Source organism: Crotalus tigris, unplaced genomic scaffold, assembly GCF_016545835.1.
Source record: "Crotalus tigris isolate CLP2741 ecotype Arizona unplaced genomic scaffold, ASM1654583v1 scf7180000024467.898045, whole genome shotgun sequence".
Lineage (NCBI taxonomy): Eukaryota > Metazoa > Chordata > Lepidosauria > Squamata > Viperidae > Crotalus > Crotalus tigris.
Window position 1 is genome coordinate 76,536 of NW_024100638.1, and position 19,423 is coordinate 95,958.

General features: G+C 38.9%; 2 protein-coding genes across 4 annotated transcripts in view; one reads left to right on the forward strand and one right to left on the reverse strand.

Moving 5' to 3' along the window:
- The window catches only part of URB2 (URB2 ribosome biogenesis homolog), a 29,747-nt gene extending 21,472 nt beyond the window's left edge, over window positions 1-8,275 (reverse strand). For 2 of the 3 annotated variants that reach the window (XM_039332872.1, XM_039332874.1), the window contains exons 1-4: window positions 7,879-8,275; window positions 4,093-4,229; window positions 1,420-1,596; window positions 626-703 (exon numbers count right to left, since the gene is read on the reverse strand). In XM_039332872.1, the coding sequence (XP_039188806.1) occupies window positions 626-703; window positions 1,420-1,596; window positions 4,093-4,218 (381 nt within the window). In that variant the 5' untranslated portion in view covers window positions 4,219-4,229; window positions 7,879-8,275. The remainder of the gene's footprint in view (window positions 1-625; window positions 704-1,419; window positions 1,597-4,092; window positions 4,230-7,878) is intronic. The other variant, XM_039332873.1, reaches the window with a different exon arrangement.
- Window positions 8,276-8,378: 103 nt separating this feature from the next.
- On the forward strand, window positions 8,379-18,879 carry TAF5L (TATA-box binding protein associated factor 5 like). Its single transcript, XM_039332875.1, has 5 exons — window positions 8,379-8,726; window positions 9,926-10,070; window positions 12,887-12,991; window positions 13,800-14,524; window positions 16,400-18,879. The coding sequence occupies exons 2-5, from the start codon at window positions 9,929-9,931 to the stop codon at window positions 17,195-17,197; spliced, it is 1,770 nt and encodes a 589-aa protein (XP_039188809.1). The 5' UTR covers window positions 8,379-8,726; window positions 9,926-9,928; the 3' UTR covers window positions 17,198-18,879.
- Window positions 18,880-19,423: the final 544 nt, after the last annotated feature.

The window sequence follows — 19,423 nt, forward strand, 5'->3', positions numbered from 1 at the left end:
TCACCCTTATCTTGAGGATCCAAAAGCAAACAGACAAAACATCCTTTACAAATGGATTATAGATAAGGAAGGTTCTATAAAGGTGAAAATCAAATCAGGCAATGACTTTGTAAAAAAAAATAATTATCATACTAGCACAATCTGATTTTTAAAGCAATGTGTGTTTTAGTGGAATTTCACTCAAAAAAAGCATTTCTTGTTGTCAAGCCCCACATAGTTGGCACCTACAAACAAAGAACCACACCAGAATCCAGAAAGGCATATTTAATACAACTCAGAGGTAATAATATAGGTGATCCTGGGGACACAGATAAACCACCAAGTGGCCTCAATGACTGCTAGAAAGAGGGCTAAGATGATTGCAAGAAATATAAATCCTTCCATTCTCCACCATTCAGTCAGAACTGAAGAAACTTCTTGGATGAAAATCAAAACATCTTCAAGCAAAAACAAAGAAAGTCCAGTTGTCTTTTGAAAAACCATCTTTGGGACTTGGATGACTGAAAATCTCCACAGACATTCAGGTAAAAATATACGCTGGAAATCTTAAAAGTCCCTAGGCAGTCTGGGAGCATTTCTCCTCCCTCTCCCCCCCCCTCTCTCTCTCACACACACACACACACACCGATATCAAGGTTGTGCTGCCTTGTTTCACATCAGCTGAATCTTCCATCTGCTTCTCATAGTCTCTCCTATTTTCCCACTAAAAAAACAAAACATCTTTTATCTATCTCCGGAAGCCAAAAATATTATGCTCTGTTAAAACTTTACAACAATTAGTGGGATTTTGTTCTTGAATAACATGTAAGTAGTCAAGTGTAACAATCAATATTCTTTGGCTGGGAAGATATGGCATCTAGTATGTACATTTAAAAGTATCATGTATTGTTCTAAATTTTCATTCACAATTCTATCTCAGGAAGATACGTATTAATTCTTTAAAAAAAACACCCCTATCTATAGCTACAATGTACAATAGTGATACTAAGTTAAAATGTCCAACTATTGAACATACTGGTATCAGACAATATTCCTGCGAGTACCAATATATTTCTATGTGCTGAACATACATACCTGCTTATAGATATTTATAAATGACTGCTGGATTGCAATAGTATTGCCCAAGCTGGCATCTCCCAGATGTGCTGTAACAGCAAATTCCATGGCTGGAATTCTTTGAGTTGCAACCAAGACGCAACTGGAGACAGCTAAACTAGGAAAAGCTGTTCATAAAGAAATACAGCTTCCAGAAAGTATCAGATTATTATGGGAGAGTTGCAAAAAAATTTGCAACAGAAATTATGATTTAAAGAGAAAAGTTTCAGCAGACAGTCAGCAAGATCTCAAAGCAATCTGGGCGCTATTTCCAAAGGAAGATGGATCTACTGTATGTAAAAGTTTATTTCTTTATAAACATACCTGTGCAATGGTAAAACGCAGAGTTACCGTTTTTCCATCCTTGAAGAGATTCTGCAGCTTTTTGCTGTGAATGATGCCATCCAGGTAAATCCAAAGCTTCTCAATTATTTCATCTGGCAATTCAAGTTTCTTATTGTAGCAGGAAACCAAGCTATGACTCACCCAATCAAGTAAGACCTGTATCCATCAAAATACCCATGCATACATATTAACAATGATTATTTTAGATAGGATAGTGACACAAATCAGTTTGAGGCAAATAATGTGATTCCTAAAAATAAACAGATCTGTTTCACTAATACAGGACTTGTAAGGGCAACTCAATACTTACGTATAAATGGCAGGCTTCCAGTATTGTGATTAAAGAGATGACAATATCAAAACATAGAGATTCATTCTACTTCCTTATTAACAGTCCTTACCACCTTGTACATCTGTTATATAGCTTGCAGCTAAAGCTGCCTGTACCTGTAGGACTATATCTGGGCACACACAATCTTTTTCTTTTCTGGTTCTTTTCTTTTCCTCACAATCAGAGACATCTCCCAATTTCCAAAACTCCCATCAAAGATTATTTAAGCTTAAAATTTGGATTCTATATGTATTGGATGTGGGTGATGTGACTCTTCCAAAAATACACTAAGGCTACATTTTCACATGCATGGAAATACTAGGAACTTCAGTGGAATAGAACAATACATTTAATTTTACATGACAAAGAGAAACATAGATAAGACCTACTAGTATATACTACCATGTTTTCCCCAAAATAAGCCCCACCCCGAAAATAAGACCTACCCTGATTTTTAGGGGTGCACCTAATATAAGCCATACCCCCAAAATAAGCCCTAGTTAGGACCCCACCCACTCTGTCCCACCTCGCTGCAGCAATGGGGCAGGAAAGCGCATGTGCCACTGCTGCCACGAGGCGAGGCAGGCAGGGGAGGGAGTGGAGCTGCCCCACGCATCCCGCACCTGTTTCCTTCAGGGCCCCCCAGTCAGGCCATTCCTTGCTCGGCGACCTTCCCTTTCACTCCTCTCCCAAACCGGACTGCCATGCTACGGAGGATGGGTGGGGTAGGCCTGGTCCCCCTCCGCCATTTCGAAGCCAGTGGGGAATGATGGCGAAAGGCTCTGCTGCTGCTGTGCACTGCAGGAGAGGCTTTCTTCGTGTTTCACCCCATAGATCACTTGCCCGACGGCAGCTGCTGCCTCCTTCTTCTCTACCAACTCTCCCATGGCTTGCACCGTGACCAAGCGGCACAAGCCTCCCACGCCGCCTCCCGCCGCCAGCCCTCAATCTGGAAAATAATGAATTATTCTCACAAATTACAGAAGATTTTCTGCTACTAACGGACCCTTAACTCTAGATAAGTTGCTATGTACAGACTTAACAAAATTCAGTCCTTATATAGCATACTAAATCACATGTCTCTGGTTTCAGTCAATGTTGGTCTTGTGTGTCCAGGGATATGTCCCATGTTCCCAGTAATATCAGAGGTGCCACCATATTAGGAATCCTTAATTGTGACTAGATGACAGAGTTAATAACTTTTTAGTTTGGTTTCAAAGGGCAATGTACTAATTTTTAAAGATCTATATCTGCATGGTACATTGGTATTTCATGGATGAAATCCAATGTTAGGAGTATGTTTCTGCTTGAATTACAGATCTTTTCTTTCTCCAACCTTCTGCATGTCCTCAAAATCTTTTCATGAAGCAGCTGCAAAAAGGCAAGGAAATCTCCCTTTTCTCCTTTAAAAATCCACCTAAAATGTGTTCAAAATTGTTGTCCTCCAAATATACTCTTGATTAGGGAAAGAAATATTTTTAACAAAGACAATGTAGCCTGCGAGTCTCCTGGACTGCAAGGCGATCAAACCAGTCAGTCCTAGAGGAGATCAACCCTGACTGCTCTTTAGAAGGCCAGATCCTGAAGTTGAAACTCAAATACTTTGGCCACCTAATGAGAAGGAAGGACTCACTGGTGAAGAGCCTAATGCTGGGAAAGACTGATGGCAATAGAAGGGGACGACAGAGAATGAGGTGGCTGGATGGAGTCACTGAAGCAGCAGGCTTGAGGTTAAATGGACTCCAGAAGATGGTAGAGGACAGGAAGGCCTAGAGGAATGTTGTCCATGGGGTCGCAATGGCTCTGACACGACTTCGCAACTCTCAATAATAGCAATAGAGCCTTAAAGGTAGGTAAACTTTTAAAATGGTGAAAGAAAGGCACTAGATGTTTACAAAAATATCCAGTACTGTATATTTATATTTCCTTCAAACACAATTTCTAACATTACAGAAATATAGTAAGAATGGTGTGTTGTGATAAAAACATCCTCTCATGAAAAACAAAACAATTTGACATTTGTGCTATTCAAATGCTTCTTCGAACATCAAATTAATTCTCATCCACTGTCACTTAAACTTGGATAAAATAAATTATTAAAAAGTTTTAAAAAACTAAGCTCCTTTTTGGTTGAAGAAAGAGTGCCAAGCAGGTTCAAGACTTCCTAATATAAAAACAGCATGGAAAATCTTTTAAGACAGAAACTTGGCCTTTTATGACACGCTGGCTGAGGAATTCTGGGAGTTGAAGTCCACACGTCATAAAAGGGCCAAGTTTGAGGACCCCTGTTTTAAGGGAAAACATATAATGAAATACATTACTTGTTCTTTGTTTGGAAGGAAACATTGATGAGAAATCCATGCAAACCGGGCCAACTTGAGTTTGTCCTCCCAAGATGTCTTTGAGCTTTTCAGCTTCAGATGAATTCCAGAGTAAACTGCAGCCATGGAAGGAGCACCTGAAAATTATTTAAAGCTAAATAAATTATGTTTCTAGCCAAATGTTCATGACAGCTCCTTAAAACTGCTGCATATCTGTTCCGGTCTGCAGTATAGTTGATACCGGTTGAAAAAAGCAAGTTCTATAATTCAATTCTCATACCACCTAAGAATTCATTCATGGTACAGGTAATCCTCAACTTATGACCGCAATTGGAACCAGAATTTCCATTCCTAAGCAAGGTGATTCTTAAGTGAGTCACGCCCAATTTTACAATCTTTCTGCCACAGGTTTCCCCATTGACTTTATTGTCAGAAGCCAGATGGGAAGTTTGCAAATGGCAATCACGTGACCCTGGAATGCTGCAACCTTTTGCAAATACAAACTGTTACCAAGTGTGGACATTTTGATCATGTGACCACAAGGATGATGCAACAAGTCACAAGTGCAAAAATTGGTCATAAGTCGCTTTTTTTGAAGCTGTTGTAACTTTAAACAATCACTAAATTAATGGTTGTAAGTCAAAGACTATCTGTAGTCATTCACAAGGTTGCATTTATACTGCCTGTCCACCATTGTAATATTGGGATAAAATAAAGAACAAATGCTAATCAACTTTGAAGGGTTACTCTAACACCACTGGGGGACCTTAAATTCCTTTTCTGGCGCTTAAGAAATAAAGAGAATATCTGCTGAAGGAAAAAATAATCTAATGTTAAGAGATGCCTAGATTTCCTTTCATAAGCATTTCAGCAGAATAAACAATGTTTTGAAGGATCTGTTCTTTCCCGATTAGAATCAAGCTGTAAGCCAAGGGTAGGCACACATGAACTTCAATTCCCAGAATTATGACACATGAACTTCAATTCCCAGAATTCCTGAGACAGACATTCTGGGAGTTGAAGTTCACAGATCATAAAGGCGCCATAGTTGCCCACTCCTGCTGTAAGCTGTATCCCCAACAGACAATAGAGTTGGAAGGGACTTTGGAAGTCTTCTAGTCCAGGGCTTTTCAACCCGTGGTACATGTACCACTGGTGGTACTTCGGCACCTGGCAAGTGGTACACATACAACAGGTTGAAAAGCACTGTAACAAAAAAAAGTGGAATAGAATGGAATCGAATAGAATAGAACAGAGAATAATAACTTTGTCACTTTGAATGTACACTAATCGGCATACATTAAAATGAAATTGAATTGCATACAGCTCTCAAAGGGTCACCACCTCCAATATACACTATATAAAATGACAAAAATAAATACCGAATTACGCATATACACAAATATTATATGACAGAGAAACAACAGTCTAGTTCGGGTTATGTATACATGTGCAGTGTATAGTGGGGGGGGGAAGAGCTAAAGGAGCAGCAGCGCCGCACAGGCTTGTGGGAGAATCAGCTGTAGCTGCTGTGTTGCCAGGGCTCTGCTGAGCGCCCAGGATCTGTGCGCGGCTCCAGCTGATTGGCGCTTCCAGGAGCAAAATGCAGCCTGGGGGAGAGGAGTCAGCTGGAGTTGCACCGAAGAGAAAAAGAGGAGGCGGGGAAGAAAGGATATAAAAGGAGGTGGCTTTGGTGGGAAAGGGAGAGAAAGAGATACGAAGAAGAGAGACTTCTTTGAGACAAAGGGAGAGGAGATAGAACAGTGCAAAGATTAATGACAGAGAAACAGGCACTGGTTTCTTGTGAAAAGTGTGGTAAGTGAGTCTACAGATAGTCCTCAACTTATGACCACAATTGAGCCCAAAATTTGTGTTGCTATGAGAAATTTGTTAAATGACTTTTGCCCCATTTTATGACTTTTCTTGCCACATTTGTTAAGCAGTTGTTAAATTAGTAACAGTTGTTAAGTGAGTCTGGTTTCCCCATTGACTTTGCTTGTCAGAAGGCTGCAAAAGGGGATCACGTGACCTTGAAACACTGCAACCATCATAAATATGAATCAGTTGCCAAGCATCCGAATGTAAATCACGTGACCCTGGGGATGCTGCAACGGTCATAAGTGTGAAAAATGGTCTTAAGTCGTTTTTTTCAGTAACAGTCACTAAGCGAACTGCTGTAAGTTGAGGACTACCTGTACTTTATCACTTTTTTCATCTTTTTTGGTCATCAAGTTTTTGACACCTTCCTAGGCGACTGATGGTACTCAAATATTTCCATATCCTAAAAATGGTACAATCTGTGAAAAGGTTGAAAAGCACTAGTCCAACCCCTGTTCAAGCAGGAGACCCTATACCAGGGGTAGGCAACCTTGGCTCTTTCATGACTCGTGGACTTCAACTCCCAGAATTCAATTCTGGAATTGAAGTCCACGAGTCATAAAAGATGCTGGCCCAGGAATTCTGGGAATTGAAGTCCACGAGTCATAAAAGAGTCAAGGTTGCCTACCCCTGCCCTATACCATTTCAGACAAGTAGCTATCCAGTCTCTTCTTAAAAGCCTCCAGGGATAAAGCACTCTCAACTTCTGAAGGCAAGTTGTTCCACTGGTTAATTGTTTTCACTGTTAGAAAATTCCTCCTTAATTCTAGGTTGCTTCTCTCCTTGATTAGTTTCCATCTATTGCTTCTTGATCTGCCTTCGGTACTTTAGAAAATAGGTTCAGAGAATAGTATCAGAGAGTGAAAAGGGCAAACTGGCACTGTTTAGAAAATGAACTAGCTAACCAAGTGCACCTAAGCACAGTAAGTCATGTTAAGATTACCATTTCATTCTATGACAGCCTTCTTCTACCTTTTCCTGTTCTTATAGCAGCAAGGTGTGTCCTCAGTGAGACTGTGCATAGAGATTAGATATATATCAACGCTGAGCAGCACTTCAAGTGCACTGTCCAAAAAGGGTTTGCAGCACCCAGAAAAAGGTACTGATTCTTTAAGGTAAAGATAAGCGCTACATTCATTTTCCTGCACATACCATGCAATTACGGGGATATGACTGTTTCAATAAAAATTGTTCAAATCAATAAAGTTTCTTGTCTCTTATCACTGTCAAACCTCTGTTTATTATTAAGTTTGAATATGCACATTAACTAATCAGATTCTTACTGCTGATTTGCTGACTGCTTACTTATTATAGACTTTATTATAGATTTACTATAGTGTCTTCCCCCAGACATAGAAACAACCTACCAAAATGGTCTCTCATTTCCAAATTCATGTAAGAAACACTTCAAACACCCTGCCAGTAGTTTTCATACAGCAACCACAATCCCATCTCAGTATCATTCAGTTCCAATGCTAACATCAGGATTTCAACAGTGCCCCATGAAAACATACAATCAGCAGGCATACTTATGCCTTCTATGTTTTAAACTATAATTTCAATCCAACCTAACTTTGCATGACTTACAGTTAAAGAAAAGAATGAACAACCATTTGTCTGAAATGGTATATGGCTTTCTGCTTGAGCAGGGGGTTGGACTAGAAGACTTCCAAGGTCCCTTCCAACTCTGTTATTCTGTTATATCTAGCATATGCCCTGCTAAGGGTCCATGCCTCGCCATCAACTGACCCCCAACTAAATTAAGAAGCAGTAAATTCAGAGCAGACTATATAACTTCCAGGAAAGTTTGCCTTTTAACACAAGAAATAAAAGGGCTTCCCCGTGGTTTCCTCCTCAGAATCGCTTATCTGAAATGTTAAGTTTGCAAACCGAATGAGAGCTGCTTACAAATCAGTCTGCAAAAGACCGGCTTCTTGCTGCCTTCCAAAACTTGCCGCTCTGCCAGATAACAGCTTCCAGAGTCCCTTGCTGTTAGATCACTAAAATAAAGAGAACTGGCTTCACTTCCACAGTCCACCTATTGCTTAGGCACAAGTTACGTTAGCGAGAGGATGCAGAGGACTGTAATCCAACCGAGCTTCAAGGCTACTCTGATGGCGGCGCGCATTTGCACAGTCCCGCGGACACTCCGGCAGGCTTCCTCCGGCCCGGGACGGCTACGGCGGGGAGGACACCTCCTCTTCCCACGAGCTTCCCAGATGCCCCACGCACGTGTTCCTCCTTCCGGAACCTCCTCGTGCTCTTCTCGGTCACCTAATTATCCGGATGAAGGGAACCGGGAAGGCCTTCCTAGCTGAGCGTCGAAAAGAAAGAGCGCCTTTCCATTGGCTAGAAGGCCACGCCTGCGCAATCGCCTTTCTCCCTGCCTTTTCCCCCCCCCTCCCCACCCCGGTTTCTCCGAGTCAGTTCCGTCAGTCATGGAGCGGCGGTTTTCAGCCGCGACAGTCATCGAGCTCACGCCACCAGCCCTTGCAACGCGGGACGTCCGAGCCAGCTTAGTTTGCAGAAGACTCACCCAGGAGGAAAAACTGTTCGCGCCACCACCGGAGTCTGCGATCTTCGCAACCACCAGCAGCAACAGCGGCGGAGTCGTCTCGCGCGGCTGGGCGCAGTGACTGACGGCGCGAACCCAGGAATTCTGCCGCGTGCCTGCATTAGGAATCACCCACGTTCGCCGCGGCTAGCGTGCTCCCTTTCTCTTTCTCTCTCCCTTCTTCCACGCCCGCAATGCTCCAGTGAGTATATTTCTTCCCCGCGGAGCAGCCCCTTTGCTCGGGCGGGTGGAGAGTCGAGACAAGCCGAGCTGCGCGCGGAAGCGCTCTCGGGCCCTCCCTGGGTAAAGTCGGGCTCTTGGCTTCGGTTTTTCCCCTCTTCCCGCCGGTGCAGCTGCCGGAGCGGCAGGAAGAGCTGGGTGTCTTCTGGCTGTGCATGCTTCTCGATCATCTTTTTATCCCTCTTTTCTTGCCTTCCTCCCCGTGTTTTTGCAATTGCTTTCCCTGGGGACGGATGTGGCGGAAAAGGCATAGAAACGGGAGATCGTTTGTACATCTTGCCTTGTTAAGGTTTGGAGCATGAAGCCACAGTCCGTGAAACTTTTGAATAAGTGGACTTTATATCTGGCCGCCGTGTATTAGGTTATGTTTCATCTTTTGCTTTCTTGATACTGAGCAAATAGAAATCCGCGTAGAGTTTAAATAAAATAGCCACAGTAGGGATTAGCAGTAATTTTAATTCTATTGTACTGTTCGAAATATCATTACTGCTTATTGTACAGAAACAGTTGACGACCCAAGACTGTTGGTTATGTCAGGAGTAGTATTTAAGGGGACATGTCTCTGATTGATGGAGAAAAAAATATCATTTGCAGGCTGAACAATTAGGAGGGGAGGCAACAATTCAGCCAGCATGGTAAGTTATGAAAGTTATGGAAAGCCACAAATTCCCCACCTATGATATCACCTGGAGTATTCATAATCAATACTACTGTATAATGTTGAAAATTGTTTGCAAATAAAGATTTCCAAGCAATTTAAATTTGATGGGTGCCATGAAATCTAAAAAGTTAGATTCTCAGTGAACACAGTGATTATGGTTTATCTGATCAATAGACAGGTTAAAAACATTGTTCTATGTGATGTATAAATGAAGCCAGTGACAATTTGAAATTTTCTTTGACAAAATCCTTGCCCAACATTTTGTTAAGGTTTTATTTAAAAAAAAAACATAAGCCTAAAAGTATTTCATTGTCATAAATCCTATCCATCTCAAAATGCTGAAATCTAAACACTACCTTCTAATATTGTATGAGGGGTTCTCTCGGACTGAAATATGGCAGAAACTTGCAGCTTACAGTAACTATATCTCAAGAAAAGTCTACATAAAACTCATGATTTTACTGTTTCCTTGCAACTAAAATTCTGCTCTTTCTTTGAAGGTCATGAAACGTGTACGCACCGAACAGATTCAGATGGCTGTTTCCTGCTATGTCAAGCGCAGGCAGTACGTAGACTCAGAAGGTCCTCTGAAACAAGGGTTGCGCTTATGCCACACAGCCGAAGAAATGGCAGCTAATCTAACAGGTATGCAAGAAAGGAAAAATGAAATTATTTTTATAGTACTACAAAATGTCTAAGCATTTACTTTGAATATACTTGGGAAGAGACTGAACATAGTGAATCCAATTCAGCAGCATTCGGGAGAGGGGGGGGCTCAGAAAAGTCAAAATGATAGCCAGGAATGCTTGATCAAAGTCTTATGCTTTTTGCATGAACAATGCACTCAAGGAGTAGGATTTTTATTACATAGTTGCAACTACCATCTTGATTTATTTGATATACTCTGCAGACATCTGTGTAAGCAGGATTGTAATTGAAATGATTTATTTATAAATATTTTCATTATTATAATAATTAAAAATAATTTCATAATTATAAAAATATTTATTTTTTATTTATTGTATTCCATCTTCATTATTTTTACAAATAATTCAAGGTGGCGAATATATCCAACAGATCTTCCTCTTATTTTCCCTCTAACAACAATTCTGTGGGGTGGGCTGGGTCAGAATGAGAGAGAATGACTAACCCAAACCTGCTAAGCCTTTTTTGTGGCTAAGGTGGGACTTGAACCCAGAGTGTTCTGCTTTCTAGCCCTGTGCCTTAATCACTTGACTAAACTGGTTCTTTAACTAATCAGTTAATATTTGCAAGGAAAACTTGCTAGAGATTTTGAAATAAGAAGATATAATGAAATATCTGCTAATGCTGAATGTTTGAAAATGACTCATTTGGGAACTGCATCTTTAAATTATTACTGTATATCTTGAAATGTTGAAATAAACTGCACTTTTATTGATTTAGTTAATTAGTTAAATTAACCACTGAATTGGAACATTTATTTCATAAGTGAAATTAAAATTATGGGAGGTTGTGTGGTTCAGAAGTGTATATGTTCTAAACCTATGAGGTCATACATATTTAAAATCTTGATGTGATTCTGGGTTCTATGGATATATTAAAATCTAAATAACTTAAGGATGTTATGTCATTTTTGGACAGTTCTATGAGAAATAATTGCATTTTAAAACAGCAATAAAGTGTGCAACTTGAAGTTATGATTGGGGGAGAAATACCAGGGGCCATACTTACATAAGCAACTACATTAGTTTTTTGTTTGAAATCTATGTTGATCTACTTTTTCAGGTTATATGAGAGGAGTTCATCTCTATGCAAACATCTTATGTGTTTTTTCCATGAATATGTTGGAGGCATTATTAGTGTATTTGAGTGTGTGTGTCTAAAACAGTAAAAACAGCTTCATAGGAAAAAGGATATATGCACTGCTCATTCTTGTTTGCAGTGATGCTGGGATTCATGTTAAATTACCTTAGCCAAATCTTCAGAGCTCATTATTTTTGTATAACTTGTGTAAACCCACAGACAATGAATGCAAGACTCTAATTAAATTAATAGAATTTAAATTATATAGGATTTGCATGGTACAAGCTGATTAAGATATATTCCTATTTCCTAAAGTGTCTTTTTTCCATTTTTGAGAATTATTAGCCAACGTAATTGCAAAAGTTGCTTCTAGATTTTTTGTGGGATTTTTATGGGACGCTAACAATGAAATTTAGGTTTCCAGCTTGAAGGAAACTAATTAATTGTAGAGGTTCCACTATAAGCACAATCTGTAGTGATGCTGAGCCACAGATCTAGCCATCCTGAGGAGTTATTTGTAGACATAATCTAGAAAATTATTTCAGTCTCACAATGAGATGAATCAAACCAGTGCTCAGGAAGGAAAAGGGATTTTATGCCCCTCTGGCCCTCCCAGTTCTTTGCTTACCCAAAGGTGGGGAGGAGTTGCTGAAAGGCTTCCTAAAAAAAATCAGACAAAGGTATATTTTGCTAGCAGGAGCTCTGTGATCAGAGTCTCTGCCTTTGATTGCCTGAAATAACTCAGCAGGTCAGCGGTTCAAATCTCACCGGCTCAAGGTTGACTCAGCCTTCCATCCTTCCGGGGTAGGTAAAATGAGGACCCAGATTGTTGGGGGCAATGTAAATATATATATACATTGCTTACTGGTGTACACCGCTTAGAGAGTGCTTGCACTTAAAGCGGTATATAAGTCTCATAAATAAATAAATAAATAAATTTTGCATCTCTCATGCCACAGTACTGCATATAGAAATGCCTCAGTGGAATTTCAGAGGACGGGAAAGGTCTCTTTCCTTCATTCCTCTTACCCATGTTCCTTTTAAAATTGTGTAAGATCAGTTCACGCAGTTAGTGAAGCCCTCTTTGCTTAATTAGGATTCTAGATTGCATAGATAGCTATACTCAAGGTAAAATTAGTATGAGTACAGTTCTTCAGATTTTATGGTGGACATTTAGATGGGCATCTAAAAATGATAATGGATTATATGGTTATTGAATAATCTCCACTTAATTTAGGAATGGGCCTAGCTCAAAGGAAATAATGTATTCCAACATTTCACGTGCCATCAATTTTTTGTGATAGTAGTCTCTGATAACAAGGTATGCTAAATACTAATTTTTGTGTGTGGCATGGTTAGTTTAGTTACATATGTGAATTCATTCTATATCGTGAAAAAAGTAAACTTGATTGATAGAAATATAAGCCATTACCTTAACAATCTTAACTTGTTTGTAAACTTTACATACACAGAAGAAGTATACCAAGAATGGGGGATTATTTTCAACCTGATTAGTACCCTTTCCATTTGTCCTATAAAAATAATGGAAACTGGTATTTACTAGATTGTTTTAAAAATGCAAAAGTTATGTATTTGAATAAAAAAGCAGCAAGTTACATTGCAGCATTCAATGCCTTTGAAAGCCAATTGTCTTCATTTTTGTTTATTTTTTTTAGTACAATCTGAATCGGGTTGTACAAATGTGATTTCTGCTGCGCCCTGCTTAGCAGAGCCCCAACAATATGAAGTACAGTTTGGGCGGTTGCGGAACTTTCTAACAGGTGAGTAAAATCCAGATTGGAGTTATAGATTTGTTAAGTGAAAAGTTCCTTGACATTGTATGCCAGATTTAAAGGTCAAGCAGATTTCTCCAGCACTGCATGTATGCTTTTTTAGACAGTTGCATAACTGTTGTATTCATACATTTGCAAATGTTAACATTCTGGCTAGGGAACACTCAAACAGCAATGCACAGAACAAGTCAGATCAATCAATCAGCATGCAGGACGCACACACCTGCACGACATGGGAAGTGTTTGCGTTGACCCGTCTGCAGCCATTTGCAAGCTACACTTACCCATCAACCTCTTTGCCATGTGGATATGCGGTAACGACTACAGGCAGTTGCGGGTAACTCTAGTCTAAACCAACCTTTAGTCATTGGGCCAAGAATGTGATTTTTCAAATGCCATTGGAATGTTAGTCCCTGTATCTTCCATTTCTAACTCTTATCTCTACTCTGATGGCGTGTTATTCTCCACCACAAATGCCAAAACAAAATAAAGAACTCCCTGACTGGAGTTCCATAGATGGAATGGCATTCTGTTATCAGAGCAATTTTTTTAAAGCGCCAGAGTGTAACTGGCTACTTATTTGCCCACCCTTAATTCTGCCATAGACAGGGTTCCTATGTGAGTTTTAAAATTATCCTGTATTTCGTAATGTTGAATATTTCCTGATTTGTTTTTAAAAATCTAATCAAAAGGCTATCTGTAAAAGGGGTGAGGGATGGCTTGCTTAATTTTCACTCTAATATCTGCTGAGTCCTCAGTGAGGAAAAAGTGATCTTTCTTTATCTTTGATGTTTAGATTCAGATTCCCAGCATAGCCAGGAAGTGATGCCTCTCCTGTACCCTCTCTTTGTCTACCTCCATCTCAACATGGTCCAAAATGGCCTAAAGAGCACAATGGACAGTTTCTACAGTCGCTTCCATGGGATGTTCTTACAGAATGCCAGCCAGAAAGACATCATTGAACAGTTACAAACTACATTAACAATTCAAGACATCCTGTCCAACTTCAAGCTTCGGGCATTTCTGGACAATAAGTATGTGATCCGCCTTCAGGAAGACAGCTACAACTTCCTCCTCCGCTACCTCCAGAGCGATAATAACAGTGCTCTCTGCAAAGTCCTATCCTTGCACATTCACCTAGATGTGCAGCCTGCCAAGAGAGTGGACTACCAGCTCTATGCTAGTGGTGGCTCTTCACGCAGTGAGAGCAATGGCCTAGAACCCACTGACATGCCTGCTTCCATCCTGCAGAATGAGGCAGCCTTGGACCTCTTGCAAGATAGCATTAAAAGAGTCAAAGATGGGCCACCATCCCTTACTACCATATGTTTCTATGCATTCTATAATACTGAACAGTTGCTGAACACAGCAGAGATCTCGCCAAATAGCAAGCTGCTGGCTGCTGGTTTTGACAATTCCTGTGTAAAGCTGTGGAGCTTGCGGCCCAAGAAGCTGAAATCTGAGCCTCATTTAGTAGATATTTCCCGAATCCACTTGGCCTGTGATATCTTGGATGAAGAGGTCAGAGAATCTTATTTATCCTGAAAATTTTTGGAATCATAGGTAGAATGTATTATTTTTAGGTTGAAATGTTTTATGTGAGAGATTTTAAAAATTGTCATGTTCTCACAACCAAATCAAAAGCAAAATCTGTCTCACACTGGTGCTTTCCTTCTACCTGTTAGTCATATGGGTAGGCTGGGCAGTGTGAAATAATAGAGAGCTAACAATATTTTGTGTGGGTAAAGACTTAGGTTAAAACTATCCATATACCCACCTCTGATAATAGTAAAACTGATCAAATACTTGACCTTATTTAATTGCCCACTTCATTAGCCAATTATAACTCCTAATGGTGGCAGTTTCATTCTTCATTTGCATTTACAGTAATACACCTCAACTTTTGAAAGGCACAAATCAAGGTGAATTTAACATTTGAGTCCAAATGGGAGACTCAGGAAGTGCTTTAAGTTATAATCTCAAATTCATTCATTGGAGGAAAGTTACTTATAGGTTGCATGTACTCCAGTATGAGCTTTAAATGTTCAGGGTGATTTTAAGATAGAATTCAATAAGATGCATGATTAATCCAGCTATTATTTCTACCTCTACTGTAAGTGGCATAACTGCTTAAACACAGCAGTATTAACAATTGCCTAAAATAATTCCTAAAGTAGTCTTGTGTCAGTAATGCCTAAAGCAGATTGGTCAGTAATCAAAATAAGTGACTTCACTTTCAGTATAGATATAATTTTATAGATCTGTAGTAGAATTGAGGGTGGCGGCAGGAGCACCTTAATGAAAGAAAGGAACTGTCTCTTAGTCTTCTGATTGTAGCACAAGATTTGTATATTTTATTATTTTTCTTAAAAAACAAAGGTACAAAATCTTTTGCATCATACAATTTTCTGTCTGCAAAAAATGAATAATAAGGAAGACCCAGTTACATGTTATTATATATCCAGCTGTTAACATAATCCAAATAATATATTTGCAGAGGATGCAAAACATCTTAATTCCTCCGGCTCTTTGTGTACGTCTCTACAGCAAGTTATTATGATTCAGTAACATATATACAGAATTCTTTTTTGACCTGTAAGCAGTTTTAATATTCCAGCCATGGATCAGATATAGAAATATAGAATAAAATAGAAATAGCAATGCCTGTTTCCGTCCCTCAGGTACATTTCAGATGGTCCTTCTTAGAAACAGTTGCTCTTTGGAACAACAGTTATTATATGGTGTCCCTTGGGACTCCATATCATTTTCAGTACTTCTCAACATCTGCATGAAATGGGAGAGAGCTCATCAAGAGATTTGAAACTCAGTGTTATGGTATATTGTTGACACCCAGATCTATTTCTCTATAAAAACATTGAGTAATGAAATGATTTATGTAAATGTCTGGTTGTTATTAATACTGGTAGTTGAAGGCAACAGTATTGGATTGATTATTCACTGAATGAGGTACTAATTTCATGTAAGTTATAGTTTTAAGTTCCAATAGGCCTCCATTCTCCCAGAAGGAGAATCAGCAGAAGCAGATGCACTCTCTATGCCATTTCTTGGATAAAATGATATTAGTGGTACACAAGCTGAAAATTTCTAAGCTTGATTTCTCTACATAAGGCTGCTTTTATATTTGAGCCACAAACTTTAGTTAGTGTAGGATTTGGCAGCCAAATTGGTCTTTGAGAAGGACTCAAGAAGATCACATTTTACAAGTACTTGGGAGTGTTTCACTGACAGCCTATTTATTTCTGTTAGTTGTAACTGGTAAAAATTCTGGAACATTTTGACAACAAAATGTTGTCCTGTTATTGCTTTAATAAAGACATTAAAAAAGCAAAGCCTAGAGAAAAATCATCTGAAGAAACTTCTTTATTCTCTTTACAGGCTGAAGATGATGATGATGTAGGAACTGAAATGAAGTTATTAAGAGGGCACTCTGGACCAGTGTATAGCACAAGTTTTTTGTCAGACAGTTCAGGATTGCTGTCATGCTCTGAAGATACAACTATCAGATACTGGGATCTTGGATGTTTTACAAACACTGTCTTGTACCAAGGACATGCTTATCCGGTGTGGGACCTGGACATCAGCCCTTGCAGTTTGTACTTTGCTAGTGCTTCTCATGACCGTACAGCAAGACTCTGGTCATTTGATCGGACGTATCCCCTACGGATATACGCGGGCCATTTAGCAGATGTCGACTGCATCAAATTTCATCCAAATTCTAACTACTTGGCAACAGGATCTACAGACAAAACAGTGCGCCTCTGGAGTACCCAGCAAGGAAACACAGTACGTCTGTTTACAGGTCACCGGGGTCCTGTCCTGTCCCTTGCTTTTTCTCCCAATGGTAAGTACTTGGCCTCGGCAGGTGAAGACCAGCGCTTAAAACTGTGGGACTTGGCATCTGGAACTCTTTACAAAGAACTGCGGGGGCATACAGATAATATCACCAGCCTTACTTTTAGTCCAGATAGTAGTTTGATTGCTTCTGCATCAATGGACAACTCTGTTCGGGTTTGGGATATTCGAAACACTTACTGCAATGCTCCTGTAGACGGCTCTTCCAGCGAGCTAGTTGGAGTATATACTGGACAGATCAATAATGTACTGAGTGTACAGTTTATGGCCTGTAACCTTCTTTTAGTGACTGGAATTGCACAAGAGAATCAGGAACATTAGCCTTTTTGAAAATGGGACAGATGTTATTGAAAACTAGAGTCTATTATAAACTGAGATTATATATAATTGACTGTGAATTTTTCCCTCTCCCTTTGTTAGACATCCAGAATGATGGAATTACTGTATTTGAAAGTATCTTTTATTTTTGTAAAAATGATAGGAAGGGAAAGCAATAGAAGAATTTCACCGTAGTTCTACATTAGTGCAAAGTTAGGAAGCAATGTAATAAAATGAACAGCCCAGAATATTTTGGTACAGTATAGGGGTAGTCCAAAACCTGGTCCAAACAAGTAAAATCATCACTGGAGCATTTGCACTTAAATATCCTGCATTGATGGGAACATCCTACCTATTTCTACTAGAGACTTGTCAAAATAACAGTTATGTAGTACAGGTGACATCACCTTGGGTAGAAAAATATATTCTGTTCTGAGGATGTTCCCAAATATATAACATTTCAGTAATGTTTAAAATAACACTGAAGGGCAATTTCCCAACTCGGCATAAAATATGCTTCATTAGATCTAAATAAAAAAAACCCTTCCCATCCATGGATGTTTGGATCCAACATAAGAGAACCTGATGGGTGAAAAGGCTGTTTTCCACTGCAATCTCCTGTGATGTCCCAGAAAGTTTCCCAACCTTCTGCAGTGGATTTTTGAGAGAGTAGAAGGGGATTAAAGAGGAAAGAAAGGATTTTTGAGAGAGTAGAAGGGGATTAAAGAGGAAAGATATATATATATATATATATATATATATATATGGCAGTTGTCACTACCAAATATATAAAATGGTTTTAATTCTTTATATGGACCACAGCATTTGTAGCTATTCCTAGATCAAAAATTTGGGGTTTTCTCTCATCTGTTTGCACTGTGATGATGACATAAAATACTAGAAGATTAATCGGTGAAATAATACATTAGCTGTGGAAGGAACCAGCAAAACATGGCCAAATGTATTGTAGCACATTTCAACTCCATGTAGAAAAGACAATTCCTCTCTTCAGAAACATTATTTGCAGACAATACGAACAAAGATATCCAGGGAATGGAAACTAGTATCACTAAATCATTAAGTATTAGAAGATGCAGCTTTGTCAATATGTGATGTTTTCCACTGAAATAAACATTTCAGTAAATTTTCATATACAAGTGTCAGCATGCAAAATGGAGCGGGAGGTGGGAACAGCAACTTTAATTTCTTCATTCTAAGAGAAGATCAAATATTTCTGCTTTTGGGAAAAAAGATTTTGTATTTTTTTAATTAAAATGTTTAGTTTAAAGAGAAAAGTTTGGCATCTGTATGGAATTCAGATTTTATGAAGTAGATAAAATCTAACTTTGTCACATGGGTAAGGATCTTTTTGTATCTTGTCCATGTCAGTCTAACAAATATACAAAAATAATCTCTTCAGAGTTCTGTACCATTTTGCAAATCGTTTTTTTTTAAACTAAAAACATTTTTGTATACAACTTTCCCTAACATATTTTTTACACATCTTGTATGCCTCATTTCCTCAAATATATTAATTTTTGTATATGTCTTTTTCAGCCAAAAATACTTTAAGCCAGATGTTGGCAGGCTCTGAATTTTATGTCTGTTCACATTGTGGACTCTATGTTGATGGATTACATAACTTTGCTTGAAAATAAATCCATGACAGGTTTCTCTTACCCATATACATGCTGCAAGCGCTATTCATGTTTTTATGCACTTAAAGTTGTATATTTTGCAAAGAAGTGGAGGCTGAAGGAAGCAGATTTTAAGCAAAGCTGAAAGTAACATGTTTTAAATTACTGATTACTATTTTTAAAAATATAGTAAAATGAGCAACCATTTCTTATCAACTTTAATAAAAGTATACAAAAGTTTCTGGTGCTTTAAAAAACCAATGCAATATAAATAGCAATATCCAGGAAGCAAATCTAATTCAGGTTTTCTTTCAGGAATATATGAAAGTTTATTCAGTCCTCAAAACCTTCTGAAACTTTGTACAATTGTGAGATATTCCAGAGCGGATTTTGGACTACTCACAGAATTGCAGAGACAAGTAGAGGAATTCTGTTACACATGTGAAAGTACACTTGCACAATATTGGATGTTGTTTTTATATTTCTTTAGGATGGAATGCTCAACTTTTGAGAAGAAAAGTATTATAATAGAGACTCCAGTTTGAAAGAGAAAGGGAGCTGTGACAAATGACATAAATTTTCATTACATTTA

Coding starts and splice junctions, on each gene's coding strand:
- TAF5L (XM_039332875.1), top strand. CDS start 9,929: ATGAAACGTGTACGCACCGAACAGATTCAGATGGCTGTTTCCTGCTAT. Junction 12,992..13,799: donor GTTGCGGAACTTTCTAACAG/GTGAGTAAAATC, acceptor TTTGATGTTTAG/ATTCAGATTCCCAGCATAGC. Junction 14,525..16,399: donor GTGATATCTTGGATGAAGAG/GTCAGAGAATCT, acceptor TTCTCTTTACAG/GCTGAAGATGATGATGATGT.